General features: G+C 40.3%; 1 protein-coding gene across 2 annotated transcripts in view; it reads left to right on the top strand.

Moving 5' to 3' along the window:
• The window catches only part of TRANK1 (tetratricopeptide repeat and ankyrin repeat containing 1), a 75706-nt gene that overhangs the window by 51702 nt on the left and 3311 nt on the right, over positions 1-20693 (top strand). For both annotated transcript variants that reach the window (XM_019538138.1, XM_019538144.1), the window contains 7 exons: positions 953-1109; positions 1941-2029; positions 5054-5157; positions 7943-8075; positions 8476-8621; positions 13039-16076; positions 19547-19648. In XM_019538138.1, the coding sequence (XP_019393683.1) occupies positions 953-1109; positions 1941-2029; positions 5054-5157; positions 7943-8075; positions 8476-8621; positions 13039-16076; positions 19547-19648 (3769 nt within the window). The remainder of the gene's footprint in view (positions 1-952; positions 1110-1940; positions 2030-5053; positions 5158-7942; positions 8076-8475; positions 8622-13038; positions 16077-19546; positions 19649-20693) is intronic.

Raw genomic sequence — 20693 nt, 5'->3', positions numbered from 1 at the left:
AGTTTGAAAGTTCAAGAAGGTTGCTAGTAAAATCCAAGGTCTGGAACAGCCTGCCATCGGAGGTGGTTCAAGCACCTACATTGAACACCTTCAAGAGCAAATTGGATGCTTGTCTTGCTGGGATTGTATGACCCCAGTTGACTTCTTGTCCTTCAGGCGAGGGGCTGGACTCGATCTTCCAAGGTCCCTTCCAGCCCTAATGTCTATGAACAGTTTGAAAGTTCAAGAAGGTTGCTAGTAAAATCTAAGTGAGCATCCTAATAAATTGCATTTCTAGTCAAGATCGTAGTATTTCATATTTTCATACAAAAATCCCAAAGTTTGCCATTAAGGTGCCTCCCCCCCCTTCCCGGTATTAATTTTCATTTGTATATAGAATTTAGTTTTGCTTTGACTTAAGGAGGGTTGGGGGGTTGTTGGTTTTTTGTGTGAACTTATGCATGGACTGGTAGAGTTCATATATAGTGATCTCATGTTTATCATTTAAAAACTAATTAATACCAAGGTACCGATTTGCCATGATACTATTCCAGGTAGCTTCACTAAAACCAATGAAGTTGCTTGCATGTATGATTTGGCATAATGTAGCTTGGGCTTTTGTAGCACTGGTTATTCTAGAAGTTATGGAAGACATGTTTGATTTGCATTGTGAATGTGTATGCAGAAAAGTGTTAACATTTAAATGGTTATACACATTATTGGTCATTTGTACGTGTTGGGTGACTACTTTGCAGTAGCAGTAATTGGACATACATTTCAATATGTGATTGCACGTTTCTTGCGTTTTACATACCCAACTGTCAATTTTTATAGTAGCAAAATATTTAGTCAGTTATCTTAAGATGCTGTGCCTAATTGACTTAAATGTGCCCATCAGATTTCTGTTTACAGTGAAGTTGTAGCATTTCTAGATTATATCACTTATTGTATTGTCTTAATCACTGTGCTCCAGATGCTTAATGGAGAATTGAAACAGTTGTATACTGCCATTACAAGAGCCAGGGTCAATTTGTGGATCTTCGATGAAAACCGAGATAAACGGGATCCAGCTTTTAAGTATTTCATCAGAAGAGAATTTGTTCAGGTTGTCAAAACAGATGAAAACAAAGGTAAAGCTTTTCTCAAAACATTCTACAAAAAACCCCTCAAGGCAAGACGAGTCACTCTGTGTTTTACTATAGTTCATTTTAAATGAGGTAACCCTTCCTTCTTTTGTTCCCTACAGATGTCCCTTTCTTTTGGTTTGCTTGCTTTTAAATAATATGAAAAAAGTGGTTGGCTTTAGGTGTTGCCTCAAATGATGTGCATTAAAAATGAAGTCCTTAGCTGGTTTCACTCAGTTGTTATACCTATGAACTTCTGCTGATTCCAGTGGCAGTTTTGCGTGTTGTTATTTTTTAAGTCAGACATAGCATATATATTATGAAGGAACAGTGAAGTTGCTCTTATCTTTGTAGCAAGTATAGTTTTTAAAGGCCTTCTGAAACCAAACAAATCATCAGCATTAAATGCTAATAAAATGGTGGAAAATCTCATCCACCCCTTGTGCCCATGCCAGTTGATAGTATCAAATCAGGGCAACTTGGTATATGAGAGAAGTATAATGATTACTTTTGAAATACATTAAATACTTCCTCTTATGCCACAACACTAACTCAAAAATTATTCTTCCTTAAGATTTGGCTGACCCTTAAGATCTTACCTGCTCTTGACATTTCCATAGATGGAGATGCTACAACCGCTCTAGATAGCCTGTTCCAGTGCTTGACCACCCTCATAATCAGAAAATTCTTCCTAATCTCCAACCTAAATTTAATCTACTGCAGCTCGAGGCCATTGCTCCTAGTCCTGTCCCCTCTGGCAACAGAATAATCTCTCTCTGTCCTCTTTATAATTGTCCTTCAGGTATTTGAAAATATCCTTCTTCTCCCTTTTTCTAGATTTAGATGATAGCATGTTTGTTAAAACGTCAACTCCAGAAGAATGGATTGCACAAGGAGAATATTATGCCAAGCATCAGTGCTGGAAGGTAAAAACATGTGTTTGTCTCATGTGATGTCAGGTATTTTTCTGTATGGAGATCCTGTTCTCTCTGTAAAATCACTTGGTTCTGTTTACAGTAACAAATATATGAATGAATTAGTACTTGGGATCTTGATCCATGTAGAATTTTATTTCCTTACACGGTCTTCTAGGTCAGAATGTCAAGGTTCTGGAAGCAGAACGCTTTGGATGATGAGCCTAGAACCTCCTAAGGTCTCTGTGTACAGTAGTTTTTACTTGTCTTTGGTATTGCACAATTAACTGGTTAATTGCACAATTACCTTGATTCCAGCTATACATCCAAAGTACTTATCCTGGCATATAAAGCTCCAACCAGCTATAAAGTTAGAGCTTGAGATGTGTACTAACTTTATAGCATTTGCTAGCAAGCTTTCATTTGCATGTCTAGCAGGATCTCCCCTGTGGTTGGGAGCCCTGTCAGCTAACAGGGCTCCCAGCTGCATGGGCACACCATACCTGTGGCTAGGAGTCCCTCAACTGAGAGGGACTTTCAGCCCCAGCAGCTGCTGATTTATGGATCAGGTGAGGGAGTTCCCAGCCACAGGACCTTGCTTCTTACATGGGCAGGAGCAGCCCAGGATTGGGCCCCCCACTTCCACCAGCAACAATAAAGCATGATGGGCTCTAATGCGTATTCCAACAATTGCACCTGCAGCCATGCACATGTAGCATGGCAGCAGGTGCAATTGTGTAGATCATGTGTTGGATCCCATTTCACCTTTTACCTGCACGTGTAGAGGGGGCCTAATTATTTTTCTTTCTACCAATTGTATCCTGAGACCAAAGGGGTTTAATGCAGTAAGAAATTTCTATGTAAAAATGAAATTAATAGTCTTCTATCCTATCCTTTAGTGTGTATGATTTTATTCAAAAGGTCATTTTGGATGAACTCAATTTTTGAGTTCTTTTATACTAGATTGCTAACTAGTATGATCCAAATTTTGACTGCCAGGCCAGTTAATAAGGCTTAGATCAGTGGTTCTCAACCTTTTCTGAGGGGTACGTTGAATCTAAAAAAAAAATGCTAAGTCTTACTGTTCCCTCTAATTTTTCTGCAAAATAGAGCAATTCTTCTGTTGTAAATAACTTGGGCACAACAGGTCCGAGTGGTTTTTAATACCACAGATTCTTATTTGAAATCTCTGGGTTATCTTGTGAATCATATTTTCACATCTAATGTTGCTAACATTGCATGGCATGGTACCCTTAAAAGGATTTCAAGGCACCCCAGGGTGCAGCAGCACCCCGGTGAGTGAGAATCACTGGCTTATGTTCTGAATATTTCTGAAACAAGCTGGTATCAAAATGAATTCCTATGACAGATATCAGAATGATGCAATGTCTTTCATGATTATATTAGTCTTCTCCTTTTTATAAGAAAAACATTTATAGGGAAGCAAGAACTTATGATGATCTGTTCCTGCTGTGCAAGTCAGAAAATGAGACGGAAGTGTCTGCTTTCTAGATCAGCAGTAAAAACCAAGTGTTCTGGAAAGGAACAGATTGCCTTGTATCAAACAGTGATGCCTTTAACCAGTGAGAAATTAGAGTTAAGAATTAAAGAGTTCTCTATTTGTTTGGATACAACATTAGGGTCTTAAGATGAAGAATGAGTAAAGCAAATTAAAATATTCAGCGGCTTTCTGGAGTTCCAGCAAAGAGCTGGAAGACTCTTTTTTTTATTTAAACATGAACTAGAATAAATTAGAAAATGTCTCCAACTCTGCCTCTCCTTCTTGCAGGAAGAACAGAAATTTGTTGTTGTTTTAATGTGAACTACATTTTATTTTTAATTTACCATAAACTTTTTTCTAATCTTTGGTCCTATATTTAATGCATCTTTTCCACAAATAAATGGCATAAAACAAGAAAAATATTTTTGGCAATAAAATAAGGCTTTCGTAAAGGCAGGACTGGTCTGGTCTGCTTTGCTCTGTTAGGGATGCTGACAAATGGAGTAGACATGCAGTAAGTATACTGGTGCAATAAAACAGGTACACTGCTGCAGAGTTGTTGGCGTGATTGTGAAGAGGCTGATAAAACATGTTTTGTCTCTGTCTGAAAATGTGCAATGATACTGGTGCATGATACAAGTAAACAAATATTTTTCGTTCTACAATTTAACTGGACTGATCGGTGTTGTTTTCAGCTTGCTGTGATCTAACTAGTGATGCAAGGTCTAAAGAACGTGTATTTAGCCTTGTTCTCAATTATTTTGTGCTCAGCTTAAATGCTTGGAGAACTGGGTTCTAAAAGCTGCAGTGCAGTATATGCTATGTGTGATTTGATTTTTGGATATTGGAACTATATTGGTCTAAATGCAGAACATCTGAATCTAGACCGAGCCCCATGAAAGTAAAAAAGAACATGCAAGAATTAACTGATTTCCAGTGATGGAAATGATATGGCTTGTTCCTTTTGATATGCAAGCTAACCCTCTCAAGTCTGATGTGATGGAAACAATTGTTTGCTCTGCCAATCTATCCAGAATTCTGCTTTCACTACTTCTAAGTCATTTATCTATATCAGCAGCTCCCAATCTGTGGTACAGTTACCACCAGTGGTATGCAGACAACCTGTCTGTGGTAAGCATTAACAGACTTATAATTACTTTATCTGACCAAAATTTGCTGGTGGTTCTTAAGGTTGTTATTTTAAAGTTGGTGGTACACAGTTTGTCAGAGTTTGGGAACCGCTGATCTATATAAAAATTAGCTGAAATTTTGCATGAGGACATACTTCAAAGGCACTTTTGTATATTCATATGTGCTCAAACTCTTTCCTTTCCTTTCCTTTCCTTTCCTTTCCTTTCCTTTCCTTTCCTTTCCTTTCCTTCATTCCCATATTGGTCTTGATGTTTGTCATGGATGGGGTTGTAAAATTAAGAGTAAGCGCAGCTTAAATAGAGGCTTTGTCAAGTAATTTTATAAATACTTAAGAAATCATGAGCGTGGTGCACTAATGAACGTAACCTGTTATCCAACATCAGGTGGCGGCCAAATGTTACCAAAAGGGAGGAGCAGATGCGAAAGAGAAATTGGCATTGGCTCATGATGCTGTACTTAACGTGCAATCAAAGAAAAGCAGCCCCAAGTAAGTACTGAGATATGTAAATTTAAATAAGTAGCAGTGTATCTTGGAATATGTACAGAAAGCTAAGCCTCAGATCTGTTCTGGTTCTAAGATGTCTAAAGAAATGCTGACAACATAATCAGACAAAAAATGCTTGCCTTGCATTAGGATAACAACCCTATTTCACCCAAGGAGATGCACACATTGTGATGAAAGGGAAGCCTTGTTCAATCCCAGAAGGCAATTCTATTCTGATTGGGGCAGAAAACACTCCCTTTTTGCTGAGTGAGAATTCATGGGTCCATCTCAGAGGAGAGCTGTCTAATAAACTAGTGGATTGAAGTATGATCCAAAACTAAATGAATACTTAGTTTCAACTTCCATGAAAGGGGAGAAGGATGAAATGAAGGACAGGGAAGAATGAGTGATGGAGAAAGAGGATATAGTATTAGTAAATGTTTTCGATCTGAGCCTTCAGGAGGCCGTACTACATTCAAGGTGGAAGCAAACCTCATGAGCTTATTAACACAGGGGTGGACAAACTACAGCCCTTGCCCAGATCCATAACACCAATTGATTATATTCAGCTTGTGGCTGCCCCCATAGTGCTCTGCATGGGGGCAAGCCCTGCCCACTCCTGCCTGGGGCAGCCCCCACCACCTGGCATCGCCCTGGCCCTGGCCATACACAACTTCCCAGCGCTACCCGAGTATGGCTCGGCTTCTTCTCCTGCCTCTGCTGTGCCACTCTGGGCAGCAGGTAACATGGAGAAGTGGTGGCAGCTGTGGGAGAATGTGCCAGACACCACATGCCCAGCCAGGCAGTGGGATGTGGAAGCTGCAGCTGGCTGGCTCCTGCTTCGGTGCATAGGGCTCCAGCTGCCTTCCACCTGCTCTGTCCACCCAGCATGATGAGCAGCTAGTTACCTGTGGGCTGCTGACTGAGGGGAAGGCAGCCCTACCAGGAAGCTGTACACACTGGCTGGGGCTGGGGTGGTGCTGGTGGCCAACGTAGGGTGGGTAGGAGGGCAGCATGGGATGCCCCAGCTGGGAGCAGGCAGGGCTTGGCACCATACAGAGTGTCACAGGGGCACCCAGGGGCCAGATGGGGGAGTGGCAGAGTCCTCTCTCCCTCCATCCCGTCAGCCCTGGCCAGCTCCTAGGACCTTGGGCATAGGTAGCTCTCCCTTACATGCATGCACTTGCTTCCCACTGCAGCCCCCACCTCCCCTCATACAATATACAACAGTAAGCTGCTCATCATGCTGGGTGGACAGAGCAGGTGGAAGGCAGCTGGAGCCCTATGCACCGAAGCAGGAGCCAGCCAGCTGCAGCTTCCACATCCCACTGCCTGGCTGGGCATGTGGTGTCTGGCACATTCTCCCACAGCTGCCACCACTTCTCCATGTTACCTGCTGCCCAGAGTGGCACAGCAGAGGCAGGAGAAGAAGTCGAGCCATACTCGGGTAGTGCTGGGAAGTTGTGTATGCCCAGGGCCAGGGCATTGGACTACCCAGGCAAGTTCTGCTGCATGTGTCCCCAGTCCTCTCTCCCTCCATCCCATCAGCCCTAGCCAGCTCCTAGGACCTTGGGCATAGGTAGCTCTCCCTTACATGCATGCAGTTGCTTCCCACCACAGCCCCCACCTCCCCTCATACAATATACAACAGTAAGACTTTTATTTTGAGCTATTATGCAGTCACTAGATACACTACTCACAAAACATAAATCGGTCAAAAATATTTTTAAAAAAAAATTAAAACATGCCATAGTAGATGTTTAATTTTTAGTATATGATTTATTTTTTATCTATAATTTGTTACAGTGATGCCTTCTGAAAGATTTTGTGTGTGGCCCTCAATAGCTCACCAAAACTTAAGTGGCCCATCAACTGAAATAATTGCCTACCCCTGGCTTAAGTTGGGGGACCAGGTAGTCTCCCTCCTCAGTATCAAGCCAAGTCGGGGGGCTGTACCGTCTGACTGAAGAAATGCAAATTAAGTTCTTCTGTAGTTTAAAATAGTTTAACAAGTGGTTCAGGCAGCAGCCCACTGCTTTACAAAAGGCATTAAGGTTGCTTCAGGTTTGGGCATAGAAGGTGTCACTAAAGTAATCCTTGGTTCCGTAGTAGGGCAGTAGAGAGGTATCATTAAGTTGAAATGGGAAGTTGGACACTGCTAATCTGAGAAGGTTTCAGAAGTGTTTTCAGTAAAGAAAGGGAAATATTAGTGCCATTTGTACATGAAATGCTGTTTTTTGTATTTTGGTCATCTATGTCCAAGAAAGGCGAATTCAACCTGGAATGCATTCAGTAAAGGCCTTCTAAGATCAAGGAAATGGAGAGCCTATTGTGACAGGAAACTAAAAGAGTGTGGCTTGTTAAGGCTAGCAAAACAAAAACTGAGAAGGAATATATTTGCTGTATATAAATGCACCCAAAGGTAAACGCCCGGGACAGAAAAGAATCATTTTAAGCTAAAAGCACAAGGTTAGCCCAAGAACAAATGTATATAAACTTGCCCTGAACAAATTTAGTCTGGAAATTAGAATAGGGAGTCTAACCCTCAAAGCACCGAGATTCTAGAACAGCATTTTCCAGTAGGAGGAGTAATGGCAAACATCCTAACTAAGGATAAGATGGGGCTTGGTATCCTGCCCCCCATCCCCGAACAAGAATACTTGTTCTAGTTGCTTGCCTCTGCAGGCAGCTGGACTCAGTGACTAGGAGGCCTTTCTCGTCCTGTATTCCTGAATTTGACTTGGAATATCATATATGCACAAATAAACTTTTTTTTTTTTTTGGACAGGGAAAAACAGATGGAATACATGTCCTTGGCTAAAACCTATTTGGAATGTGGAGAACCAAAATTATCACTGAAATGTCTGACTTACGCCAAAGAATTTCAGCTTTGTTCAGAACTATGTAAAAAATTAGGAAAGGTACTAAATGCTCTTCTGCCTGTTTTTCTTTTAGAGGACTATCATTCTTTCTTACTTAAATTCTTATATCTGTTTAGAGACCTTTAAACATTGTTTACCTGTGCAAAATTATTTTTCATAAGGTCCCCCCCATGGTGTGTTGATGATGATAAATAAAGTACAATATTTTTTCAGTTGGTTCCAGGGAACTTTGTAGATCACAATAGTTGTAAAAGGAGGGAAGTTTAACACCTTAAATCTTGATATTGTCTATTGTGTGGGAATGATATTCAGCAGAAGTGGTAGTGGAAGTCTTTGTTTTTCTCTGTGTCTCTTTCTGTATAAATGAAAATACTGCGTTTGTTCTGTTGCTGTTTGAATATTTAGGAGATTTCATATTAATAAGAATTTTATGCCGTAGGTAAAAGAAGCTGCCTATTTCTATAAAAAAAGCCACTGCTATAAAGAGGCGGCCAGATGTTATGAACAAATGCAAGAGTTTGAACTAGCACTTCAGATGTTTTTCCAGGAGGGCCTCTATGAGGAAGCAGGAAATGCAGCAGAAAGGTATGTATGTCCTTTTAAGACAGTGATGCACAGAAAATGCCTACATCAGTTGTTTGACTTCAGTGTAATAAGGCGAGCTCCATGTAGATTTGGCAAAAGTTTTATGCTGGTGACACTTCTTACACAAATAGCATATTCATTCGATTCATCAGAATTCCTGCCATCACTTCCAATTAATGAGAAAATGACAAAGAAGATGGCCCAAAGCTTTAACTGTAATAAAAGGATGTCAAATCTATAGTTTTTCACAGTGATTTTCTCAGCTAAGGTAAACTTCAGCACAGGGTTCAGGGAAATAGTACCTTTGGGAACCTGCCATTTATTTTATCAGTGTTTGTGGACTTCTGTGAGAGATTTTGATGTTTGAATTGCATAATGTCTAATCCACTAGGCAGAATATCTTAATATGCTTACTATGTGGATGATTTGATAACTTTTTTAAAGCACAGGATAGAAATAGAGGTGCTCTCCTGTGCATTATTTCTAAGGGATGGCTCCAAATAGTATGTAATATTCCCTAAAAACCTAATTCACATGCACAAAGTACCCAAATTAAAAATTTACACAGGCGCAAGCATTAGTTCTGGCATATCCTAATGATTGAGTGATTTGACTTCACGTCCCTAACAATGTATTTTTGATGTCGCTTTTGTTTTATGAACTTCCTACACTTTTATTATATAAAATATATATTTTAAAGGAAAAGCCAAATTAAATTCTGTTATGGTATACTATGTTAACATTGCCATTAACTAGTCCACAGGCAAGTTTTGTACCCTTTGGATCCACTACATGTATCTTTGCCAGTTGAGCTGGCATTGTAACAGATACCAATGGCAAATTGTTGTTGCCTTCTGTATGGATCAGCACTTGAGAGGTCTGAGGTACTTTAGATTCCAGACACTTGCTGGCAGTAGCGGAGTAGCAAGATTTGAGATTCAGTTCCAAGCCCTGGAGGTACATATGCTCTGGCAGGTACAGACTCTTCTACTTGTTCCCCCCCCCAAGAGGAACCCAGAATGCCCTGCCCCTGTCTTCCCTGACCCCCTTTTTAATTTGCTTCTTTCTTCTCTCCACGGTTATTCTTTACATTTATCCAGTCCCAGTTTCCACTTTTTAAGTTACTCATCCCTGTCTCTCTCAACACTTCTGTACGCAGGTCTTCCCTCCCCTTTCTGGCTCCTCATCCAGTTTATCTCCCCTGCCCCCCGGCCTCCAGTTGGCAGGTCCAGCTAATATTCCCTTTCTCATTGACTACATATCATCTTCTCCAAGCTCCTTATCCAATCTTAGTGTTTTCTGTCCCTCCCAAGCTAATTGTCCCAGTGTCTTTGCTCAGATAGTCCCATTTTTCCTTACTGCCTACTGGTTTCTAGTCCTTGTTCCCTGTCTGTCCTACATTTCCAGTACTGCTCTCCTTTCCAGCCAGTCCTAGCCATCATCCCCCAGCAATCTCTCCTTCTCATCGTAGTTCACCGATTTCTGAGTCACAGTGCTGTGGCACTCTAGTGAGTTGCTTTTGAGTGCTGCAGGGTGCTATGCAATGTTAGTTTCGTTAGGTGTGCAAACATTGTGAACAAGATAAGCCCAGAGATTTCAAATAGGACTTCGTAGTGTCAGGAAACAGTCTGACCAGTTGGCATCTTTCTGAATTCTTTGTTACAGAAAAATTGCTCTATTATTTTTCCTGAGTCAAAAAAAGAATGAAAACTAAGAGCTGGCACTTTCTGAGAAGTGCCTCAAGTCTAGAAATGTTTAGAACAACTACCCTACTTCATATTTGCCCTCCCACTCCCAGTCACTGCCTCCCACTAGATTTCTTATCAGTTTACTGTCTCCATCCCTCCCGCTTGTCCTCTCTGCATTTCTGGTAGTTTCCTCCTCCAAGGTGCCTGCAATCATCAGGGGCAAAAAAGAGATGCTGTCACATCTTTGATTCAGTTAATTAGCACAGTTCATAACAACTGAAAACAGGATTGCAAAATGGCAAGTCTTTGACATTTGACCAGCATAGCCTGCAGGAAGGTAGAATGGCAGGTGCAGGGAAAAACCTATTCAGCAACAGACTGACGTGCTTATTCATGACAGGGCTTCTGGTGATTGTATCTGCTATAGTCAGAGAAGTTGCTGCTGAGCATATGCAAATGTCTCAGTTTCTGTATCTTGACCAGATTTGCACATATATTTTTAAGGGAGAGACATGTTCCCTCCACAAATGCCTACCCTTCTCTCAAGTTTCAGGTCCCTGCCCCAAAGCACAGCACACTGGGACTTCCCAAATAAAAGGTTCCTAGAGTGTTTGAACTTGGGGAAAACAACATATTTATTTCCCTTGCTCTCATTCTTGGAAATGACTGATCCATTTTAGCTGAAATATTGAATCAAAGCCAGATGTTTTAGGATTAGCATAGTTATAATCAGCTGAAAACAGGATTGGAAAATGGGAAGAAATTCTAGGCAACTGAGTAATGGGTAATGGTACTGGGCAACAGTACTCATCCCTATTATAAGGCAGGCAAGGTTCTTTGAGTAGGTGCGATATCTTATCAGACCAACTGAGTAGTTGGAAAAAAGTTCTTAGCAAGCCTTCGGGCGCAGTCACCCTTCTTCAGGAATAGGGAGTCTCTGCTGCTCTGTTTTTTGTTTGGAGTCTCACAACACCAGAGACTCCCTATGCCTGCAGAAGGGTGACTGCGCCCAAAAGCTTTCCAAGAACTTTTTTCTACCAACTACTCAGTTGGGCTAATAAAAGATATCGCACCTACTCAAAGAACCTTGCCTGTCTATGTCCTTAGACCAACGTAAGTTGGGTTTTTGGTTGTAGCTATCATAATAATACATTTTTCCCATGTGTTCTTAGCACATCACAGTAAAATATATGGGAAATCAGACCCTGCCTATAATTATTCTTTTTTCAGTTTATTTTTAAAATTTCATGGTAAAATATGTAACAAAAAATGTTGAGAGCATTCGAATAATGGATCTTCATGTTCCATAAACAACATAATAGATTGACAGACTCCAGGAAATATGGGAGATGACCTATGAAATCTTTTGTAACATGAATAACAAAGTTTATTACTTTACTTTATTTGAGATCATCACTGTATTTGGGAACGTTTTTAAATAGATAGAAATAATTTTCTTAAAGTACAAGTATTAAAATTACTTCTAACATACAATGCTTTGTTTTTTCTTTATATCAGCCCTGCAAAATCATCCATGCAAATTTACCATCCCAGGCACAAAATCTACTCCCCCATTTTTACCATGAAAAGATAATGAAAGGCTAAGGGTAATTTACTCACCTGTCAAAAAATATTACTCACCCTCAATGTGTAGGAGGAAAGACTTTTTTTTTTTTCCTCCAAGGCTAAAGTTTGGCTAAGAAAGAAGTTTTAATAATTTATTGACATCATACAATGGTAATTAACCATTAAGTGAATACCAGAACTAATGTTTAAAAAAGAAGGAAATGTGTGCTTTGTTCTGCCACTCAGGAAGCAGCAATGGGTGAAAATGGTTTACAGATACAGTGCTGCGGCATATATGTAGTTCTTGTACCATAAAGTAGTCTGTTACTGTTGTAGGCTTTTTTCGCTATTTACCAAGTCAGTATAATTTTTCATTACTTTAAAACTAAAAAACTATGTTAAAATGGGAGTAAAGTAGCATGGACCAAGATAGGACCTATAAAAGCTTAAACAGCCTACGCTCTATGTACCAAAGGGTCTGCTGTCTCCAACACACCCATCATAATCTCTTAAAGTCAGCTGAGAGCAAGCTCTTGCAAGTACCATAGATACATTAAGTCTACATAGTGAAAACATCTGAGAAGTCCGTTCTCAGCAGTTTCAGCTCCCCAGCTCTGGAACTCCCTCAGTATAAGATCCGCCAGAGCCTGAGCCTGGACATCTTTTAGAAGTGCTGCGAGACCTTCCTATTTGGGCAACAAAGCTAGGTTGAGATGATGTTAAGTGGCCACTTATTTTTATTTCAGTATTATAGTTTCCCTTCTGAAGTTTTTCTCTTTTCTTACTAAAAGCCACCCTACGCCTTTGTTGGGAAGGGTGGCAGATAAATTCCATAAATAAATAAGATTCCCTAATGTTTTGACCTTCTGATCTTGTTTCTCTTCTGAATTTTGTTTCAGACAGGCTTACCTTGTAACAAAGCTATATTTTAGGTCTTTTTAGAATATGATTGTTTTTTCAGATATCAAAGAGACCCCTCATCCTTATTTTCAGTTTGAGATGTATTTTTGGCCTTTTTGAAGGAACAGCATGGTTGATGTTGCCTTATTTACCTTGTTAATATAACCAGGATCCTTTCCTTTCTATTTTGTAAATAGTATGTTGTGCTTTACTTTAATCACACCTGGTGATTTTTAGTTTAATCACAGCTGTGTTCATTTCAGGTATGAAGAGATACTGAGGACACACCTCTCCATCTCATCAAATGAGTTGTACTTGGCGGCTGCTTCTAAGTACTTGACTGCAAACAAACCCAAAGACATGATGAGAGTCCTCTCCAGGCTTGGCACAGAAGTCCAGCTTGTGTTCTTGAAATCCCACAAATGCTTGGCCCAAGCAGCGGACCTGCTGAAGAGGGAAGGTCGAGAGGAAGAGGCTGCTACTCTGATGAAGCAACATGGGTTTGTGTTGGAAGCAGCCAAGCTCACTACCAAGAAGGAATTTCGGGCATCGTGTCTGCTTATGGCAGCCCGTCTCAGTGTCTCAGGGCATTCAGAATTGGAAAATATAGAGGCTGTCTTAGAAGAAGCCTTAGAGCTGTGTAAACAAACCAACCAGACATCTGGAATTGCTGAAGCAATCTTTCTCCAGGGAGTGCTAAAGAAAGATTTTACAAGGCTTAAAGATGCTTTCTACAAGTACCACTCTTTGCTTCACTATGCTGGTATGGTGGAAGCTCTCTTTGAATTAACCCACTGCGAAGCAGAAAGCAGATCTATCTTGTGTCTTGCAAAATATGGGTTAGAGGCTCTTCTAGACTTGGTTGAAGCTTTACAGAAAGCAACTACCAATGCTGAGAAAGAAATGGTCAAGTCATGTTTTGATTATTTTGGGGTCTTGCCAATAGATGGCAATCTTTGCCAGGTGTCCCAAAATGAAGGCGGACACATTGTGCAGATTTTGTCAGATAATCCCCGTCTGAAAGGGAAAAAAATGAAAGATCACTTTGTGGTAGGCATAGCAGAGGTGAAGTCTGCGCTGAAGAAACACTTGTTAAGCAGATTGTGTTTGATTACACGCAGCGTTCTTGGACGTAATTACCCTGATATTTGTTTGAAGTTCATTGCCGGCTTGGATTGTGAAGATAAAACGTGTGAAGGCTTCCATAGACCTTTTTTGCGTCATGAGGCGAAGTCTATGTTTCGGTGTAAAATAGATTTGGCAGTGATAAATGGACTCCTCTTACAAGCCAAGAAGGTTTTTCCAAAAGAGCTGCTTCATGAAAGTAAAGATATTGATGAACTTTTGACTGCCGATAGATATGCATTGTGCAAATCCCTTGTAAATGTTGTCTTCCCTCAGCATTTCCATCTTAGAGTGGTGTCAGAAAATCCAATGGCATGCAGAGAAATCTTGGGACCTTTGTCCAATGTTTCTAAGTACTTTAAAATGGTGTTGAAGGAATACATCACATTTAAGTTTAAAAATGAAAGTGCTGTAAACAGAAGAGAATCTACGGACTTGTTGCTTAGTGCCATGCAAGTTTTCATCTTGTCCTCCAGTTACCCTGAAGAATTTGAGAAGTTTCTTAGTAGGGAGGAAGAAGATTATAACAAAGAACTAAAGGCTTATGAAAAAGAGAAAAGCAGAGGGAAAAAACCCAAGGGAATACAGGGCAGAGCTGGGATGTTGCAGCCTAACAAAAATGCTGAAAATGCAGAAAACATACACTTGTGTTTCATTCGACTTCTTCAAAACTCACTGGACCAGCTGTATGTTAACAAAAATCCAGAAGAATGTAAATGGTTGTTTTTCCGTTTTATGAATGTCCTGGTCAAGAAATGCATTGATCCTCTGATTCCAAGCATAGGAAATACAGTGATGCTGCTAGAATTCCAATATATCCTCTGTTGTGCTGTCCTGATGCGCCTTTGCAAAGATGTTAATTTGTGCCTTCCAAAGAGTTACCTTGCTCTCCTTCATTATTGGGAGTTTTTGTTCAGAATTAAAAAAGACCAACACAAAGAGGTCAGAGACACCTTTTCTATTATCCAGGACTACAGACCAAAGGACATAAATAAAGCTGTCAGGCAGTTCAAATTCCATCTCAGTTATGTGGCAGAAGTTTTGTGTGGAGCTCAAAGCAAAGACTTCAATGTCCTTGTGGATGCTTTTGGGGACCCTGATTACGTAACGTCAGGGGAAGCTGAGCGTACTGTGGTGTTGTGCTTGGTGATACTGGTGAATGCTGATCAAGTGCTCAATATTAAATCTAAATCTCTTTTTCACACCCACTTTCTTACAATTAAGGATAAACTGATAAGTATGAAAAGACGGTCTCCTTCCAAAGTGCCTGAAAGATTGGTTAAGATTGTGGAGAAAGTAAGTAAAACCTCACAAGTGAGAGAGATAGCAGAAGGCCTTCAGGAGCTGCTGACTGAACGAGATGGCGAGTTCTTGGTCAACTGTCGATGGAGGTGGGACTCGCTGTATTACAAAGGGACTAGTAGTGTACGGGGCATCTTTTACGAGCAGATAAACCCAGAAAGATTTGTATCCTCCTGGCATCCTGTAGAATACTCTTTAGAGTCAGAAATGGAATTTGAAAGTGATCTTTCTATGGAAGAGCGGGAAGATCCCCTAACAGCCATAGCATGCATAAAGCAGCAGAAGCAACAGCAGAAAGCATCTGCAGAGCGGAAGTTGTTTAAGGTGTTTTTTTTAGGGTATTGTTATGTAAAATGGAGAAGGAAATCCTGTTCTAAGCCAGAGCTTACTGGTGTGGAAATGGAAGAATTAGTATCGGGGATCTTTAAAAAAGCAGATATTGACCGAACGCAATGTGACCTTTGTGGAATTAAATTCATCCAGAGTTCTGAAAACTACTTTAGCCAGACAGAAAACTTGGAGATCGAGACCTCTGAGGCTGTGACACCAACAGAAAGTGATGAGGTGAAAAAGGAGGAGAATGAAGAAAGAAATGCAGCTTTTGTAGCTACTGGGACTTACGAAAGGCATAGAAGCACGGATGAGCACAAAAATAAATATGTAGCCTACAAGGACTATTTCAAGTTTTTCAGAAGCAGTGTGGATCAAAATATATGTTTTGGACGGAGTATAATAGCTGCCATCGAAGAAGCCAGTTGGACCAACTTGGCTTGGAAAGAACGTTCCAGCTTGGAAAAAAGAAAGATCCAAGAAATCATTAAAGAGATTTCAGATATGGTAAAAGACATCTATGAGAGAAAAGCCTGGGCTGAGGGTAAGCCTGTTTGTTATTGTTTTTATTGAATTAATGGGAGCATGATATCAGTTCAAGTATGTCATAATTATGCCAACATAGTGCCATTACAAAGAACTTACTGAATAAGAAATAGCAAATTATAATAAAACCCAGAAAATCAGAGATTGTATTTGATAAGATGGCATATCTTTTTATATGATATAGCCTTTCCAGTTTGCTTCCTGCAACAATTATATATCCTCTGATTAAAAATATAGATAGATAGATAGATGCATCTTCTTCAGTGATCTGGGTTAAGTACACTGGTGAACTTAGTACTTTTGTTACGTAATAATATCAGCTTGTTTCTCCTTTTCCTTGCACTGATTTTCATTGAAATGCCTGATTTACATTAGTGAAAATGAATAGAGAGCCAGACCCATGCTGTTTCTGTCTGTAGAGAACCTACACTGTTCTCAGGGTTTCTTGAATATTTTGAGGGTTTCATATTGCAATGCAAGAGCCACAGAAGTTAACATTCAGGATGTGGTTAATGAATATTTATTACATTCTATAATTAATGTCTTTTATTAGAAAGGATTTTTTCCGTCATTGGATGCTATAGAGCAGGTTGTTGCTTTGCTGCCATGGCAACTTCTGTTATGTCTAAAGTGTGTGCGTGTCTAGGAAGATCTCTAAGCTTCCATCTACACTGAAATGTGTTAGCATTTCTGCTACTGTTGCTGTAGCACTGATGCAGCTTTACCATTGCCAGTAGTAGGGTGGCACATTGAATGAGGATGCATTTGATTAAAAGTCTGTGTTTTCCCTTCAAATACTACTAGCACTCATACCACTGTTGGGTGGCATCAGGGTGGACAAGGCCTAGAAGGTCATTTTAACAGTGACTAAACACAGTTCCCTTCAGTCACAAATCTTGGCAGATAAAATATTTTAATATGAACAGTATTTCCTACATGCCTAAAGTACCATCTTTAAACTCTCGGGCAATGGAAAAATAAAATTTGGATTCAGTGAGTGGATGACCTAAGAACAAATAGTGGAGTATTTTTTGTCTTAGGAAGAAAAGAACATTTTAAATCTGAAGCTAGGGAATAACTATAGATTGACCTGTCAAAATTGGCAGACCAGTTTACCAATTTTAGCATGCTATCTACTTGCTGATGATGACAGATAATGAAATAACATTATTTCCCTTATGCACCACAAAAAAACCTTGCTGTGAACAATTAGAATTTTGCAAATCTGTGAGTAAATATAAAACTGTGATCTCCACTATACTTTCTAAACTTAAACTTATCCCAGGCATAGCAATGGTTTTCCATTTGCAGAGGCTTTGTGTACAGACAAAAATATATTCATGAAGTCTGTTGCACATGCTCAGGGCTTATGTTATCCCAACTTATGTGAGGGAAAAGTCACTTCTTTTATTTAGAACTAAGAGTATTAAAATCCTGCTTTTTTTTTAAAACATTTATCCAATCTGACTATGCGAAACTTCAGTTCCTGATTTGATTCAGCAGAGATTCAGCCTGATTTTGATGGCCAAATCTCCGAATCTGAAACGAAGCGGAGGACCCTTTAATCTCTCTGAAGCAAATTGGAACCCTCCGAATAGATTCGGAAAGACTTGGCAATTCGGACATAGACGCAGCTTTAAATGTTTTTTCTACATACCTCTAGGTAGCAGGTGGTTTGTTAATGCTGCGATGATGAGGTGCATGGAGCATCCCACAAAAACACTGGGGGGCTCCTGGGCATGCTCGTTAATAGCCACAGAAGTGGACCAGAAGCATTTCTGGTCCACTTCCAAGTCCCCCAGGAAGTGCACGGGGGGGGCTGGAGCCTCCGAGCCCCCCCAGCTCTGCAACTGGTGCCTCCTGGGTCTGGGAAGGGCACCCAGGGTTTCCCCGTGGCCGATCACCAAGCTGCGGGGGTGGGGATGCAGGGGGGCACCCCTGCATCCTCCCCGGCGGGCCCGGAAGTGGACTAAAAGTAGTTCCGGTTCACCTCTGAGCATGTGGAGGGGCCCCCCCCCTCACTCCTGTGGGATGCTCCATTCACCCCAACATCACAGCATTCACAAGCCTCACTGGTACCTCAAGGTATGTATACAAAACATTTAAAGCTATGTCTATGGCTGAATTGCTGATTCTCCAAATCAGCATTGAATCTTCAGATTTGGATTCAGCCGAATCAAATCAGGGACAGTGATCCGAATCAAGTAATCCAATCACTGTCCCTGATTTGGGCTGAATCCAAATCGAATAGGGCCCACTTCACACCCCCCTATTGTCCAATATTTCAGTGAGCAAATATTCAGTGCACTTTATACATTTAGTCTTTCTAATGGCTAAGAAATATATTGCTATATGTACTGGAAATACAAATGTCCTCCAGTTGCTGCAGATTTTGGTTGATAACATTTAAAAAAAAATCTTTCCTGCTGCAAAGCTTTATCCAAAACCAGGGAAAGGAATGAGATTTTTCAGTTAGTTTTGTAAATTTTCATTTCGAGTGCAAAAAATTTGCTAATGGTTCTGAACATGCTTTTACATTTGTTTCCACATCAGTACATTCAAGAAAGGAACCAATTGTCAACTAGAATGTGTATGTGTGAGCATGGAATCAATTGAGTGATGGGGCTTGGGGTTTTACTCAAGCTGAGAATCTGGTTCCATTTTTTATTTTAAAGGAATTTGCAATAAATCTATCATTAATTAATCATGAGGTCCTCATCCACCAATAGTGTTTCAATCCAGTGCAATTATTCATATGTTAAATAAGCTATTAGTTGATTTTGCTGCAAGGTCTTCATATCTGTTATCTTCACTTTCCTGTGCTGTAGGAATCTATATATTGTAGTTGCTTTATGTGCCTGAACTTTCTTTTTTCTTACTGAAACTAAAGTGTTCTAAATGTTTAAGGCTGTAATGGAAATGTCCATTAAGCAAATGGTCTTAGGGCTATGTTGTGTTTGCACCTCTAAAATTTGGGAAGGGGAAGAAAGTTGATGAGAAAAAAATGCTGTATTCAGTGGCCCTGATGATGTGAGGGAGTTTGGGTTCTACCTACAGTGTCTGCAGAAGGACCAGGCTGAGAGTGCAGGTGTCACCCTGTCCCATTTTTATATTGATTAGCAGAGCTGATTTGATGTGGGGAGAAAAGGCCCTGCATCTTCTCCCGTGGTGGCAAGCTTCATACTAAGTATTCCCAATGCCCTGAGTAAGCAAGAATTCATTCTATGTATTCCAGTATGCCATGGTCCTAGAATACTTCACATCTCTGTCTGCATTTGATCAACTGAATAGAAGTCAGTGGGTTAGTGTGTGCTTTTGAAAATTAGGGTTTAAATCCAGATTCACTTTGCATCAGTGCAAATGACCCCAGTAATAGAGGGAAACTTGGCTATAGCTTTAAACCACCATCTAGCTGTCAGATGCATTTTATGATATTAATGTATTAAAACTATTGTTTCTTTATTTCAGGTGAAGAAATGATGACCAAGCATGTCAGTGAATTGAGCATTTCTCTTGATGAAGCTCATAAACGGCTTGAGGAAATAAAGTCATATATGGAGAAGGATGAAGGTATATCTTCAAATTAGCATCCTACCCAGAAGTTGCTGTGTGGCAATGTTAATTTGTAAAGAGAGAAATTCATTTTCCAGAGTTCATCATCCCCCTAGTTTTCACTGTAAAGCCAAAGTGGACAATCCATATTGCATATGTGTACCGGTAGCTTTGGGTCAAGTGGGGTCTTCAGAACGGAAGTAAGTATCTGCAGTAAGTGAAGGGAGAAGAGATTATCTTTATCAGACTAGGAACTGTGTATTCCTCAACTTTTTTGTAGCATCAGTAAATCTGTAGACTGGAAACTGCATAATCCCAAATCATTAGAAACTACTCGCCTAAGAACAGTTCTTAAAACTCGGTTTGTTTTTTTTTACATCTTTTCCCCTGGGGACACAAAAGAGGGAGGAAAATTCTACATAAAGGAGTTAGTTAATTTTTTAGTTTCATTTGCCTGTGCATGCAACGTGTAGTAACACATACATTTAGTAATCCGTCAGAACATTGTTTTTAGCACAAGCTTTATTTTAAACATGTGTCACTATTGCTACTGGCTTCATCGAGAGTGTTTTTAATCCTAAATTTAAACCTGTGCTTACCTTGTTAGGGCTGTAATCATTTTACTGAGAAAGGAAGCAACAAATGACGTGTTTTCTTGAAAATCACATTTTTTTTCTCCTCTAAAGCTTTGTTTAGACCAGAGATGTTAACCCAGTAATGCACCTTGTTATGCTCTGACAGTAACAAGAAAGATATAGTTTAAACACAGTGTGGGTGAAAACTTAACAACCATAGTTTCATAGTTAGTAGGGTCGGCAGGGACCTGAGCAGATCATCAAGTCCGAACCCCTGCCAAGGCAGGAAAGAGTACTGGGGTCAAACGAACCCAGCAAGGTGATTGCCAAGCCTTGTCTTAAAGGCCCCCAGGGTAGGAACCAGCACCACTTCGCTTGGAAGTTGGTTCCAGATCCTAGCCACCCTGACAGTGAAGTAGCGCCTCCTGATATCTAGTCTGAATCTACCCTCTGCCAGCTTGTGCCCGTTATTTCTAGGCACTCCTGGC

This window comes from Crocodylus porosus, unplaced genomic scaffold, assembly GCF_001723895.1.
Source record: "Crocodylus porosus isolate Cpor-Errol unplaced genomic scaffold, CroPor_comp1, whole genome shotgun sequence".
Taxonomy (NCBI): domain Eukaryota; kingdom Metazoa; phylum Chordata; order Crocodylia; family Crocodylidae; genus Crocodylus; species Crocodylus porosus.
This window is presented reverse-complemented; position numbering and strand designations above follow the sequence as displayed.